Genomic DNA, 16319 nt, shown 5'->3' on the forward strand with positions numbered 1-16319 from the left:
TGGGCGTAACGCTTGCAAAGTATTGTCATACGATGTTGAAATTTTGGTACTAAAAATTTACGCTTGCAGTGCTAAAAAAGTTGATCATTTGAAAACGTTTTTCGAGGAATTCGATTTGGAATATCGAAAAATAATTCGTCACGTATCAACAAGATGGTTATCTTTATTTAAATGTATCGATCGATTAGTTCTATATTGGCCTGCTCTCAAAGCATATTTTATTTCGATAGGAAAGACTGAATGTGAAGCTGCAATTTGGGCATTTATTGATAATGAAGATGAGAGTACTGAAGATTTGATGGCTGAACTAACACTTCCTGAAATTTATATATATTTTGTACATCACTATATGAATAATTTAAACCAGTCAATTCTAATACTCGAAACTAAAAGTCTGACTAGTATAGATTTTCATAATACAATGGAAAACTTGAAGAATAAATTACAGACTCGATTAAATGATAGTTTCTATGGTGCAAAAGTAAAACAAGCTTTAAAATATTTAACTGATTCTCAACGAAAAAAATTCGTTGCGGAAGCTGATAAAGTTTACCAAAGAACTATAGATTATCTAGATAAATATTATGATTATAAAGGTAGTCCGTATCGATATTTTAGTATTTTAGATTTAAAACAAGATTTAATCTATGACAAAGTCCTAGAATTGTCTCAAAAACTATTATTTAATGTAAATGAAGATAGTTTATATGACGAAGTCAGTGCTGTGAATCTAGTACGTGAAAAAATTGTTAATAGTGATAAATCTATAGATAAAAAATGGGTAGAATTATTTCAGTGTACCGAAATTACTGAATTATTTAAAATTGTTTGTAAAGTTTTATCAATACATATTAGTAATGCATTTGTAGAAAGAATATTTTCGTTGATGAACAATTTATGGACTGACGAACGTAATAACTTGAGTGTTGACATAGTTAAAGCTGAGCTATGTGTAAAAATTAATATTAGTATGAACTGTGATGAATTTTTTGACTTTATATGTAAACCTGAACAGCAATCGTTGCTAGAAGCAACTCAAAAAAGCTCTAAGTATGATTTTATTAAAAAAAACTAACTAAATTTTAATGTTATTACAAATTGACAACAATATTGACTAATAACAATCTTTAACTATTGATATATGATATCAAACAATTGAAGAAAAAACGTTTAACTTCAAAATTATAAAAATTATTTATTTGTTATACGTTTAAATTATTTATTCATTAATTTAAAATGAATAAATTAATTATTTAATAATCCTAATTACTCTGATTTGTTATTTTTAGCCATCCAAAACAAATGACCTTTTTTTTTTTTTTTACATCTACATATATGTTACAGAGTTCTCTGGGCAGAACAGTCTCCGGATTTTTAAATAATTCGTAACTTTTTTTTGGTTCGGTAAAAAAATTTGACAAAATTCTGAAAATTGTTTTCAATATGGTATTAGAGTAAGATATAAAAATTTCAGAAAAATCTAAAGACTAAGACTCGGGGTCAAAAGTGGTCAGTTTGGCATGGAATGTCCTATAATATATGTATTTTGAAAATTAATTTAATTTTTTAGCCGGTTAAAAGATTAGCTGATTAGCTGATTAAATGTATAGCCCTATTAAAGAGTATTTAATAACAGAATATGAATTATATCTAATATTTTTAAATCTGATGACAGACAATAATATCATGGATGCAAATGATTAACAATAATCAGCCACTACCACAAGGTCGCCCGACATTCTTACCGAGCTATACACCAACATTTCCACCTCCACAACCTCCGCCTTCATATCCACTTCAGCTAGCACCATCTTCATATGCACCACCACCACCACCTCCATCTTCATATCCACCTCCACCTTCATATCCACCTCCACCGTCAATGCGTCTGCCACCACCATCAGAACATTACTATCCCTATATTCAATAATTTTTAATACAAATCAATAAAAATAATCATATCTTCAATTAACGAGTTATTTATTTTTATTATTTAGATCGATTTTACAATTAAAAAAAGGCCATTCGACGGCCGAAGTTAAAGTAGATTTCAGTAACAGCTACTTTTAGCCTTTAATTAAAATGCAGGTATATAAATTAAAGCTAATTTTACAGGCTTTAACATAAAATTTACAGAAATTAAAAATAAATCGCGTTCAAAAGTTATTCGGGGAAAAAGCAGTAAAAGTGTAAAATTTTAGATTTTCGAAAATTTCAAGTTGCTGGCATTTTGTGAATAATCGATAGATTCCGCTCAAATTTGAACTTGACTTAGGCATTTATGAGAAGAATACCTGGGTTAAAAACTTTATATATAATTATATATAAAGTTTTTTGTGATTTCGTATAATTATATATAACTATATATAATTATATTTAATGACTTTTGTGATTTCGTATAATTATATAAAACTATATATAATTTATATATAATTGTATATAATGACTTTTGTGATTTCGTATAATAATAATATGATTGGTTTTGCGATTTCATATATTTATTAATATATATAATTATTAGGGTGATTAGTTTTGAAGAACTATTATTTTTTCGCTCCTCCAGCAAAATTGGTTTTATATGCTGAAGAAAAAATTCTCCGAAAATTTGAGCCCTTAATTCTGATTCTATCTTTTTTTTTTCTCAAATTAATTAATGTTGAATTTAAAGGGGAACAAAAAAAGAGATAGTTGCTTATATAACATATGCAGTACTTGAAGTTCACACGAGTTAGGTACTTCAGAAAAGTCTCTTAGGTCGATTGGTAGTGGATCAGGTTTCTGAATACGAGGTTCACTGATCAAATCCTGCTCTCGGCAATTATTTTTTTTTTTTTCATCGAAATAATTATATATAACTATATATAATTATATAAGGCCAATTTCCATATATAATTATATATAAATTTTTTTTACCCGGGTATATATTCTGAGTTTCATAAGGATCCGTTGAGAATCGTAGGAGTTAGGGTGGACACAAGCCGCGTTATATTCGTATATCGTATATATATATATATATATATATATATATATATATATATATATATATATATATATATATATATATATATATATATATATATAAATATATATATATAAACTTTTGAACCTTATATATTTTCTGAATCAGGATCACGAGCTGAGTCGAAATATAGCGAAATTATTCGTAGGATCCACCACGAGGACAAATGCAATTGTTAAATTCCTATGAAATCTATTAATGTAAAGTGGAGCTTCAATTTTGAATTACCCGCTTAATTGATCGCAGCGACATCTTAAAATTATATGTTTAATGAAAATGTATATATCTAATCCGCAAGCGCCACTCTCAGCCATCTTGTATAAGGCTTGCTTGTAAACAAACTCGCTGTCTCGCTGTACTGTGACAAATAATATAATTGAAATTGAAGGTATTTAAGTGATAAAATTTTCAAAAAAGAAGATTTCATATATTTACAATTGGATAAATATCGGGGAGAGTTCCACGAAAAAGTCGCTGAGAGTGCATAATCGTCTATAAAAATGATAAGTATATGTTTTGATAGCTGCTACTGCAAGCTTGTTATTTATACATTTATTACAATTAAAAAATGTGAAAATTTATGTGTATAATATAGTGTTACCATCAGATAATAGCTGATATAATATTTTAATTTCTGTCCAGTAGGATTCTCCGCGTTTTTTTTTTACTGTTGGGTTGGTTGAGATTCTCGCCTTATAATTTAGTGAGGCCACGCGGTTGGAATCGGTATATTATGGTCGGGTCTCGAAGCCAACCCTATCCGAACAATTGTAAAGAAACTACTCGACAGAAATATTTTTTATTTGCTGATTATTCGTATTGCACAATTAAATAAATAACCAGATACTTTAAATAATTTTTTTTAATTCTTCATAGTCAGTCGAACAGCTGAATTACAGCTGGAGATCAGAGGTGCCGTGTACGTGAAATGATACGGAATTATGTTGAATAAAAAATCAGGTATTTATTAACTTTTAACAGTATCATGTTTTATAGACAGAGTAATAATAAAATTTTATTTTAAAGGATTGAAATGCACGGCCCAAAGGAAAAACAATGTATTGCGGACTACCAGAACTGGCTGTTCCAGTCATCAGCAACCGAATGAATCACGGAGGAACAATTTTTCTGGAATTTGAGCTCTTAAGAAGATGTAGGATAGACACCATTTGCAAAAAATTCAAATTTTCTCGCGCGAAGTGCACCTACCCTCCGAAACCATTAATAAACTTTTTTACAAAGAATTTATCAAAAAACTTGGAAGGTACATCAACCTTGATAATTAATGTATGTTTGCCTTCTTTTACATTTTAATTTTAATTACTTATTACGTAGAATTCTAAGCTCGCGTGTTTTATGCTTGAAGGTTAGGATTGTGACTGAAATAACAACAAAAATTTAAAATTCTCAATTTTAATCTAGCTACAAGATGGCGCCACAAGTAAATTATATAGTTGAAACTATTGTCGTTAGATGGAAAAATATAGGCCAATTGAGAATAAAAACTATCTCAATTTTTTTTATTTGACACTCGTTAATAAATTCGAAAAAAATTATGCTAATCATTTACAAGTGGGTTCCACCATTCTAATTTTAATTTTTTTAAACAAAACTTCCATTTGATTTTATCGATATATTTTTTTTAATACATAAAAAAATGAACAACTTAAAAAAAAAAGTTAATTTTTACAATTTTAAAAAATTTTCAAAAAAAATTATAAATTTTTTAGAAAATTGTGATAATAAACTTTTTTTTTTATTGTTCGTTTTTTTATGTACTTTTCAAAAAAATATATATCAAAAACATCAAAAAAAGATAAAATAGAAATTTTATCCAAAAACAAGAGAACCAAAATTTTTTTCCAACTTATGAAAGCAAAGAGGATATCGAAATCTTTTTTTTTCCTGTTATGACATTTTTTATCATAAATGCGCTGTAAAAACAAGCAGAATAAAAAAAAATTAGGAAAACCCTGAAGGCTATCCCGGTAACTTCCCGCTAATTCCATACTTAAGTGCTTGAAATTGTACTTATGACGTCTTTGAGCTCTTTGAGCTCAGAAGTCTGACAGAAGTTGAATAAAATACTATTCATAAAATTTTCAAACTGCAATTATTTTTGGATTGATAAACCGATGTTTACGCAGTTCGCAACATTAGACGAAGTTTTTTAAATTCTATAATTTACTACTGAACATGAATTGATTAGATCGAAAATTTTAGAGAAATTAAAATAAATTAACTTATTCCGAATTTTTTCAACAACGATATCTCATGAACCAATCAACCGATTTCCACGTACTTAGCGGTGATCGACGTGGTTTTTTGAGCTCTAAAAATTATCTTTCAAATTTTTTTTTTTTTTCAGATTTCTCAAAATCTTTTGGCTTACATATAACAATACAACAATGTAAATATATTTATTTTTTTATTATGTTCATTATTTCAAGATTTAATTAAGCGTACATTCCTAAGTTTGTTACAAGTAGTTGTAGCTGCTACAGTTCTATAAGAATACTATGCGAAATCACTATGCGAAGTCACCACAGTAATAAATTCCAGCTTCTAAATTTTGTAAAAAAAATTTTTTTTTCTATTTTGGTTCTAAAAACCAGTTTATATTATCAATTAACTCATATCCAATTGATATCTATACCTATAAACAGGTGACAAATACCTCACGTATCAAACAAGGAAACTAGGATGTCTTACATAAACGTACGGCACGTTCTAGTCACCAAGTATTACCTTAAATTATTAAATAAAAGGTTGGTAAATAATTTAAAACAATTCTAAATCTCAGAGATGAAAAAAGTACACGACAAGTTATGGTGGTACTGAATTATCGGATTTTTATATTCATTCGGTTTAAGAGCATTGAAAATTCAAGTTTCCCTTGAAACCTCGAAAAATTATCAATGGGGTCTCACAGTATAATTTAAAAATTTTTTTAACTATCCTAGTTAACTAAGCAAACTTAGTAAACTTAGAATCTCATTTTCTTATTTGCTCTAGAAGAAATAAATAAAAAAAAAAAAAAAAAAAAAAAAAAAAATTTGTTAAAAAAAAAAACAGATTCACTTTCAATAATGAGTTATCGTAAAAAGCATGAGTAGTATCTAGAAAAACAATTGATGTACCTACATATGGGGTATTCCATGCCAAATCGACCACTTTTAAACTCGACCCCTTTAGATTTAGCGGAAACTTTATCATTCTTTTCTACTCTTTTCCATTACTACTCCGCTTTTCCACTTTTCCACCACTACTTCTTTTCTACTCTTTTCTACTAATTTCGCAAAAAAGTGACTTTTTTATTTTCAACTAGCCATAACTTTTTTAGACATTGACTTTTGGGTACCTTTTTTTTTTTTATTTTTGTTTTCTCAAAAAAAACTTCAGTCAATTTGACAACTATTCTCGCTCACCCCAGGCAAAACCGAATTTTTTTTATATTTTTTTTATTTAATTGAAAAAATAAAAAATTTTATTATTCCAGAAAATTTGACAATTTTTTTTTCAATTAAATAAAACAAATTTTTTTTTAAAATCGGCCTTGCCCAGGATGAGCGGGAATAGTTGTCAAATTGATTGGAGTTTTTTTTTTGAGAAAAAAAAAATAAAAAAAAAAAGGTACCCAACGGCCAATGTCTAATAAAGTTATGGCTATTTGAAAATAAGAAACCCACTTTTTTGGGAAATTCAAATTATTATATCACAATATTATATCACAATAATTACATTATTATATCCCAAAAAAATTATAAAACCATGTTCAAGAGGAATTTTTCACATTCCTTGTTTGAATATCGCCGAACTAGCTAATCCTCGGGTACAATAAAGTAAATTCAGATACTCAAAAAACCTTTTCAGATAGTCAGGACTGATTTACAAATCCAGTGGCGGTACATAGTTGGAATTTGCAAGCGTCTATCCATAAATTTATTTAGGTAAAATAATATGGCGTAAAAGCAGTTCATAGTCTATACTCCAATTTGTAAGACATAGCATGTACAAGAAACCTTGCTACTAGTGAATTTCAAAAGAAATTTATTTAGTACGACAAGACTGTTAATACACTACTCGCATCTAACACAATATAAATTTTTTATTTAATTTAATCACAAGTTATTAAATAACTTGGCATGAATTTTTGGCTGGCTAGTTGAATATCGTCCACGAGCTGAGAAGTTTTTTATTATAGATCCGTAAACTTCATTGATAGTTTCCGACATGATTTTAGTCCAATCGTTTCCAGTCTCTAGTTGAATATTAAGAAAAACACCGTGAGCCATGTAAAAACCAGACTTTGGTGGTAATTCAATCTAAAATTGTAATTTAATTATGAATAGTTTTGTATATTTTACGTTTTATAATTAGCAAAACAAACGTTTACCTTGTCTATTCCATTTTTTCAATCATCCTGTGGAATCTATAATGTAATGAAATAAATATGTTGATTAATACTCTAAAAGATCAGTAATTGTGTTTGAGAAATAATTTTAATGACAGATATTAAAAAAACAACATGAACTTAAATGTTAAAATAACTGAAGTTTTTAGAATAATTGATAATGACAAGAAGCTGAGCAAGAAATTTGTGCACTGTTAGTCGTTAGAATTTTTACTCAATCCGCAAAGTTATAATTAGTAACACAACTGTAAATTTTCTCAGTACAGACAGAATCAAGTAAACGAATAAAAAATATTATAATATCTGAGGGCAAATAAAAGTTTTTTGCATGCCTCACAGCGCGAAGCGCGTGAGGTTGTGCTCTATACTCGACTCGTCAAGGTCAAGCAATTTTGTGATCTTCAAATGCCTCTATCACAACCATATTACACTTATACAATGATATAAGTAGATGTACACCGAAAAAACACTTAAATTAAACCATCTTTTACTTTCTAAAATCATAACATGCTGCTATTTTGGAAAAAAAAACGTTTTAAAAAAAATTTTACGTGGACGTCCGGATGTCACCCCATTTTTGATGTACCAACGATTACTCCCGAACAAATTGATATTTCAAGACCGGATCTTTTTTATTAGTTTAAGAATGCGATGAACTGAGTCCGTATTTCATATCAGCCTAGGTTACGTATTTAATTTTTTTTTTTTCAATTGAATTTTCATTAAAATTTACCACGGTACAACCGTACAAAGACAAACTAGATTTTTTTATACTGTATGCGCATATGACAAGAAAAAAGGGCGCCGATATTTAAAAAAAAAATAAAAAATACTCTGTAAGAAATTACTTAATTATAATTTTTTTTTTTTTTTTTAATCACTTACACAATTAATTTCGTTTTTAAAAAATGAATTAGCGTTATGAGGCGTGCACTTTTGTATTTTCCAATCTTTTTTATAGATTTTTTCAAGTCCCTATACAGTTAATACCATTGATTAATTTTAGAAGATATCCTTTTGTATACTTATCTCCTTTATTTAAAAAAAAAATTAGGAAAACGGTTGACCCTAAAGGCCATCCCTGCAACTTCCCGCTAATTCCGTTAATACCTGGCCGCTTTTTTGAGCTCTTCGAGCTCAAAAGTACAATCTGTGTTTTTTTAAGCTCTCCGAGCTCAAAAAGATACCTTTTCTATGCTTTTGAGCTCTTTGAGCTCAAAAGTCTGATAGAAGTTTCATGGAACACTATTTTTTGAATGTTCATACCGCAATAACTTTTGAATGAATGAACCAATTTTTACGCGGTTGGCGGCATTCTACGTAGTTTTTTAAGCCTTATAAATAATTTCTAAGTTTCAATTGGTCAAACTAGAAATTTCGGAGTAACTCCGAAAAAACACTTTTTTCGGTTTTCTTTCGTTCACGATATCTCTCGAACGAATCAACCGATTTTGACCAGCTTGGTGGCAATCGACGTGGTTTTATGATGTTAAGAGCTGATGAGTTTTTGGAATCGATCGGTAGAGCTGTTTGAAAGTTATTCCAAAAAATGTCGGTTATGTTGAAAAAATCCTTATTTCCAAATATTTCGTCGAGGATATCTCTCGAACTAATCAACCGATTTTCACGTTTTCGGCGGCAATCGACGCGGTTTTTTAACCTCTGAAATTATTCTATATCATTAGAAACGATCCGAGAAGAAATGACGAAGTTATGTGAAAAAAACAGTTTTTTCGGTTTTTTTCGGTTTTATTTCGTTCACGATATCTCTCGAACGAATCAATCGATTTTGACCGGATTAGCGCCGATCGGCGTGGTTTTTTGACGTTAAGAGCTGATTAGTTTTTGAAATTGATCGATCGAGCCGTTTAAAAGATATTCCAAAAAAACCACTTTCAAAAATGATTTTTTTCTAATTTTTTTTGAGATTTTTCAAAATTTCTCAAAATCTATCGGTCCGAATCGGTTCAAATTCTTAGGAAATCTAAGTTTAGCGAAGCCCTTTCGAATGGCACCAACCGCGATGAAATCGGTTCAACCGTTCAAAAGTTATAAGTGATTCACATACTTACACACACACACACACACACACACACACACACACACACACACACACACACACACACACACACACACACACACATATCCATACAGACATAGTGACAACCTCGCGGGGATAGTCAGGGAAGATTCCTGTGACCTTCAAACGTCGAGATCTGATGAAAACTCGATTTTTTCAAAACAGGGTGAAAACAATAACTTCCCGATTTTTGAAAATCTGAGATTTTTAGCGGGACGTTAAAAATATTGAAAATTTTTAAAGATAGATCTTAATCATAAATACAGTTTTTTTCCATCGTTGCTTGTAGTCTAGTCGAGAAGTTGATTTCCTGTGAAAAATAGTTTTGTCTCTCAAAAATATGGTTGATGGCTTAAACGATCCGGAATGGCATTTAGATAAGGACTATTTTGGATTTTTTCTAGAAAAAAAAATGACAATTGTTATTAACAAAAATCCGTTAAAAAAATTAGTCATCCAGCTTTTTGGCAAAAACTCAAAGAGTATAAGTTATAGCTCAAATATTAAAAAAGTTTCTAAAAGAGCAGGAAATTTCAGCAAATTCCTCTATTCTCGGAATTGTAGCTCTATTATTTATAATTTAAATTTAGCGTTTAAAATCGGCTTCCGCGCGGCAGTTTTGGAATGCGCGCGCCGCCACTGTAGTAAGCATAGTTTTCAAATAATTTTTTTATTCAATTAAATATGAATTAAATAATTTTTTAAAATTCTGGTGTCATTTAAACATTTTAAACAATATGATTCCGCCATATTTACAATTGTAACACAATTTTTCAAAAAGTTATTCAATTAAAAAGTTATTTAAAAAGTTAACAATTGTTAATTAACAATTTTTTTACGAGTTTGTGTTGTCATAAAAGGCAGTATAAAAGTTTAAATAATTAATCTATAAATTTTTTGTTTTTTGGAGCCCTTTTTATGAACATACTCAACAAGATGGCGTAATAAAAGTTTATATAATATATTTATTTCATTAATTATTAATTTTTGGAGTAACAAAAATATTAAAAATTTAAATAATGCATGTTAAATAATTTTGTTTTTTTATTTTAAGTTAGAATAGAATTTGGGGGGGAGGGAATATTGTAGCCGACATTGAGCCAAGCACTCAGTCCTATTGGACCATTGTACTCAGCCCTTCTAGGTTGGTTACGTTATATATCTTGGAGATTGGCCAGGCCTGTCTGCTTCAAGAAGTGAAGCAACTGTCCCACGCCAATCTCCTGTATATCAATAGACTCTCCATCGCAGAATCCTAGTATGTCCTTTCGGGCTGTTGCCAGTTTTCTGCAATGGAGGATTAGATGTAGAGGAGTTTCCTCCTCCGATAGGCATCTGGGGCACATCGAGTGATCTGAGATGCCTAGGCGTCTCAGATGCCTGCCGGTTAGCCAGTGTCCTGTGATATACCCGACAGTTAGCCTTAGCAGCTTCTTGTCGAGCCCTATCAAGGACAAGCCTAATGTCTTGGAGGGTCCTTTAAAAAGTGCCCTCGTATGCATCATGCCTTTTGCCTCTGCCCACACTTCCTGAAACTTGTCGTTAGTCCATAGGGAAGCGTGTTGCTTTATGAGACTAAAAGGCACCGCTATGCTGATTACTGGTTCAGGGTCTCTTTTACGAGCTCCCGCTTTCGCCAGCTCATTTGCTTTGTCATTTCCTGCGTTCCCGCTATGGCCCGGTACCCACAGTAGTTTGACTTTGTTATACTCTGCTAATTCATTTAGGGAGTCTATGCATTTTCGCACTAGTCTCGAGGACACTTCAGTTTGTTCTAGTGCCCTGAGCGCAGCGCAACTATCGCTGCAGATGTATACGTGCTTGTTCCTGTGGTTGAGCTTAGAAATGTGCTCTACACAGGCCCAGATCGCGTATACCTCTGTCTGGAAAACCGAAGCAGTGTCCCCTAGCCGCAGAGAGATTTCTGTTTTCGGTCCACTGCTATAAATTCCAGCTCCTGCCCCTTTGTCCGTTTTGAGCCGTCCGTATACCAGACTAGCCCTATGGGGGACAGGATGCTCTTGTTTTCCTCGTCCCATTCCTGCCTACTTGGGATAAGGACCTTATATTGACGTCTGAAGTGGTAGCTTCGAGGGGCTCATGTCTCCTCCTTGGGTTAGGAATCTGTCGAGTCCCCTGTCCCTTAGGATGGCTGCATGTCCCGTTCTAGCCCTTGTCCAGTGTCCGTTAAAGAGCAATCTCATTGCTGTTTTCATAGCAAGAGCTTCTGCAGTGATATGCGGGGGCTCCAGGTTCAGGAGCGCCCCCATTGCTAAGGTAGCTGTGGTTCTTAGAGCCCCAGTTATCCCTAGCAACGACAGTCGGTAGACTTTTAGGAATGCCTTGATGTTGATGTTCTTCTTAAGCGAAGGCCACCATACAACAGAGGCAAAGGTGAGCTGTGGAACCAAGATCGCCGTGTAAATCCACTTGATCAGTCTTGGTTTCAGGCCCCATGTTATGCCAAATATTCTTCTGCATGCCCAGAAAGTGGCAGTTGCTTTTTGGGTCTGCTTCTCGATATGGCTTCTCCATGTGAGCTTACTGTCTAGAGTTACGCCTAAATAGCGTACCTCCTTTGAGAATTTAAGCTCCATGCCAAAGATAGAGAGAGCCGTAATTTTCAGCTTCCTTCTTTTGGTGAAGAGTACCATCTCTGTTTTGTTGGGGTTAACCCTTAGAGATTTTCCTATGCACCATTTCTGTATGAGATCTAGAGCACGTTGTGTTCTCCATCTCATCTCCGTCGGGCTTGAGCCTTTAATCATCAGTGCGACGTCATCGGCGTAGCCTACAGCATATACTCCTAGGTTTTCTAGTGCCACTAGGAGCTCATTGATGACCAGGATCCACATGAGAGGGAGGTAACCCCACCTTGTGGGCAGCCCCTTCTCACACGGGCCCGGACTCTAGTGTCACTGAGTCCGGCAGTCACTATTCTTGTGCGAAGCATAAAATGAGCCCAACCGGTGATAGATTTCTCTACCCCGAAGAGCTCTGTAGCCTCGCATATTGATTCGAAGGGGGTATTGTCAAACGCCCCTTCTATATCTATAAACACTCCCAGGACCGATTCCTTCCCTCGAAAGGCCCTTTCAATGTAGGTAACCACATCATGTAGGGCCGTTTCGACCGATCTGCCTGCCTGGTATGCGTGCTGTGTATAATGCACCCGCGTGTCGTTTAGTGCATTATCTCTCATGTGCCTATCCACCAGTCTTTCCAATGTCTTGAGGAGAAACGATGTTAGGCTAATAGGTCTGAAGGACTTGGCCAGGTCATAGCTGCTTTTGCCATGTTTTGGTATAAAGACAACCCTGACCTCACGCCAAGCCTTCGGTATGTAGCTTAGGGCCAGGCAGGCCCTAAAAAGTCTAGTTAGGTGTTTGATGAGGATTTCTCTTCCCTCCTGCAGAAGAGCCGGGAAGATCCCATCCACCCCTGGGCTCTTGAACCTTTCAAAGTTTCCAATTGCCCACCTTATTCTATCAGGTGTTATCACTCTGACGGCTGTGCTCCAGTCTCCTCGTTTCGTGACTGCTTTTATTATCGCATTCTCTGAGGCTTCTTCCTGTTCCAGTTCCATGAGTTCCGAGCCAGGAAAATGAACCTCGCAGAGGTGCGCTAATGTTTCCTCGTTGTTTTCAGTCACTCTACCATCTTGTAGGGTGAGGACACCGAGTTTTGTTTTAGGTCCTGAAGTAAAGATTCTGCGTAGGCGGGCCACCAGTGGTAAGTCCTCCAGCTCTCCGCAGAATCTCCTCCAGGCGTCTAGTTTTGAGACCTTGATATGTTTTTTATACAGTTTTTGGGCAGCTTTATAGTCTGCCCAGTCTTGGTCCGTTTTTGTCTTGATGGACTTATTCAGCAACTTTCTGGACAGGGTGCGAAGCTTATTCAGCTTTGCATTCCACCATGTCACCGTTTGTTGCTTTTCTAACTTTTAGTGGGCAGGCAATCTCATAGGACTGAACAATGGCTTGTTGCAAGTGTTCGGCCACTTGCTCAATCCTTGGCACGTTCCTCAGTCCTCTTACAGGTCTTCCCAATCTGTTTCTTAGCTCTTTTTATATTTGAGCCAGTCCGCTCATTTGGGGTTCCTATAAGTGTCCTGAGTTCCGTTGCTATTGTTGCCTCTCCCTCAAAAGTTTATCTGTCTGTGGCCAGGAAGAGGATTCTCTTTGCTGACTTCCCAGCCTCTGATTTCCTGTGCTATCCTTCGAGAGCCCAGTGTTATATCGATCACTTCTTGCCTTCGAGAAGTGACAAAGGTAGGTTTGGATCCTTCATTCAGGATTTCCAAGCCTGTGGTTGAAGGTACTCCAGCAATGCTGAGCCTCTTCTATTAATGTCTGAGCTGCCCCACACTATGTGATGTGCGTTTGCGTCACACCCCACAATGAGTGGCAGATCATTGACTTTGCAGTGCTCCACCAGTCTAATGACCTCCTCAGTGGGCACTGTCGTATCTTCATAGGGGAGATAGGCAGATCCTATTATGATATCCGCCTTAGTTTCTCCTATGGGAATTTTTATTGAGGCAACAGCCAGGTCTCTGGTGCAGAACTGGTGCAACTTGAGCGCTGTATGCTTCCTGTTTATGAAGATACAGGCCCTAGGCCCCTGCTCTGATTCACCATAGACCAGACTGCCACCTTTCAGTTCTATCCCTAATACTTGCCCTTTGTACGTCCAGGGTTCTTGTATCAGGGATACATCTGTGTGCCTCACTGCTAGGTCTCTGCTAAGTAAAGCAGATGCCGCTTTGCAGTGCTGTAAGTTAATTTGCGAAAACGTCGTCTGCCCTGCAGCTGTAGTTGCTGCATTGCTGACGGTCTTCGCGAATTTGCGGGAAGAAGGGAGGTGGGAATGTGGGGGAAGGTTGGAGTTAAGGTGTGTCAAGGGGGATGGGGACATTTTCATGCCCATCTTCATCTCTCTTGCCTTGGGTGTTTGGTTCCTTCAATGTGCCGGACCCTTTCTCCCATTTGGCTAGGGCCTGAGCAAGGGTAGATTGCTTACCCAGCTTAAGCCCTTTGGCCCCTTCTTTAGCTAGCGTCTCCGCTTTAGTGGGCCTTCCTCTGGAGCTGGAACGTCCCTCGGGGATCGTTCCATCTTCTTCGGAGGCACTCCTAATTAGGAGACGCGCAGGCTTCAGAAGGGACCCTATGTCCTACATCGTCGTTAGGGAAGAAGGACCCGGTTTCGTCGCTTGTGCCTCTCCACGGGAGGCCTCTCGGCTCTCCAGCGGGGTGGCAGCGACCGAAGTCCCTCGTCCCTCTGGAGGGATCGAGCCGCCCTTGGCATCCGAAGCCTTGGCCGGCTCGACCTCTCCCGTCGACAGTCCTCCCTTGGGAGGCTCGGTTTTGGGTGTGGGCTCAGTAGCCCCGGCAGCACTCTCTTTCCCCCCTCCGGATTTGGATTGGGCCTCGTAAAAGCGAGCCCCTACCCAATCCGAAGTGGGGAGTGATAATTACACCCCGAGGTGTCGCCAGTGACTTCTGGTCCACCCCCAGAACTAGGTGAACGGTCTTGCCGACCGTTCGTCTGTCCCAGATTCTCCACAATTCAGTGTTGAGTCCAGGGTTTTGGCGAGCGAGTCTTCTCATAATGACTCCGCTCTCTTCGTTGGTTCCCAGGACCGCCGTCAGCTTCCTGAGCCGAGGAAGAGCCTCCCTCTCCAACACTTGGAGGGCAGAGACCCTCCCTAGCCCTGAGAGCTGGGACTGTCCTTAGGACCCACTTTTTGGAGTCTTCGTCGGTGCAAGTCACCCACAGCACTCCCTGTTCCCACCGGCATCCCTCGAAGCACGGGACTGCTTGTCCTGTTGGGACAGCATCCAGCGCTCCAACGAGTGCCTGCGTTACCAGGTCGCTGGTCTCTTGGCTCAGTAGCACCTCAGGGTAGCCAGAAGGTGTTATTGCCACCTTCCTGCTCGCCCGTACGGCGTCACTGAAGCCGCTCGACCTGTGGGCTATTTTGCCCTTTTTGGCCAAACTCTTAGCCTCTGGTGGAGTGTTCACCTCGGGTCTAGGCCTTTTATTGCTTTTTCCCTTGGGGTCCTCCTCCACTTTGGCCACGGAGATGGTGGGAGGAAGTAGTCCACAGTTTTGCTCAGAGCCTGGGTCCCTAGGGCCAGTTTGGCTCTTCGGGCCCGTCGCTTTGCATCACCACTGCGGTTCCTCTTCCTTCCATCATCTTTGGAGGAGTCTTCATCATCTTTGAAGTCACTGTGCCCGGCATTTGTCGAGCCCTGTGCCTCCCTTCATGATATCTTTGGAGGAGTCACTGTGCCCGGCATTTGCTGAGCCCTGTGCCTCCTCCACGATGTCCATTTTCATGGAAGGACTGGGGTTCTCCGCAGAGTCCCCAGTCCGTTGGGGTTTATTGTGTTGTCCATTTTTGGTCCCACGAGTCTCCAGGAACTAAAGGTCACCGCTAACAGAGCCTGGCATGCCAGCGGAAGGCGCATAAATACAATGGGGTTGCGCCTGTTGCCCCAAGGGCATCGTTTGCGGCACTATAACCCTAGTACCATACAGCCATCGGCACGATGGCTCCCACCTTAGCTTAGGGGAGTTGGTCCGCGGCAGGGTCGAGGTCGCCCAAAGCCAGGTTTTACACTGGTTGTGCTTCCTTCGGCCTCTGCTGGCCGGGATCTGATTAGAGATCCCTGTCCTCTGTTGTAAGGGGTCCAGGTTTCTCCAAACAAGCCCACAGCCCCCCTATCCGCCACCCGGGGACGCGCCCGGTCGGCACTCAACCATGATATCCGCACCCGTCTATAGGGTTAGGATATCCCGAG

The 16319-nt window shown here is 36.9% G+C and overlaps 1 protein-coding gene and 1 long non-coding RNA gene across 2 annotated transcripts; both read right to left on the reverse strand.

Annotated features, from left to right (window-relative positions):
- Positions 1–6935: 6935 nt before the first annotated feature.
- On the reverse strand, positions 6936–7727 carry LOC123270326. The gene is made up of 2 exons (XR_006510571.1): positions 7416–7727; positions 6936–7344 (listed from the first exon to the last, which is right to left on the reverse strand). It is a non-coding gene; the product is annotated as an uncharacterized LOC123270326 (long non-coding RNA).
- Positions 7728–10667: 2940 nt separating this feature from the next.
- Positions 10668–11552, reverse strand: LOC123266526. The gene has a single exon (XM_044730852.1). It carries the CDS (start codon positions 11550–11552, stop codon positions 10668–10670), a length of 885 nt encoding a protein of 294 aa, XP_044586787.1.
- Between the last annotated feature and the right edge of the window lie 4767 nt (positions 11553–16319).

The sequence above is a fragment of the Cotesia glomerata genome, linkage group LG1, assembly GCF_020080835.1.
Source record: "Cotesia glomerata isolate CgM1 linkage group LG1, MPM_Cglom_v2.3, whole genome shotgun sequence".
NCBI classification, from domain to species: domain Eukaryota; kingdom Metazoa; phylum Arthropoda; class Insecta; order Hymenoptera; family Braconidae; genus Cotesia; species Cotesia glomerata.

What these genes read in the sequence shown, in the direction of transcription:
- LOC123266526 (XM_044730852.1), bottom strand. Translation starts at nt 11,552, where the DNA reads ATGGGACGAGGAAAACAAGAGCATCCTGTCCCCCATAGGGCTAGTCTG.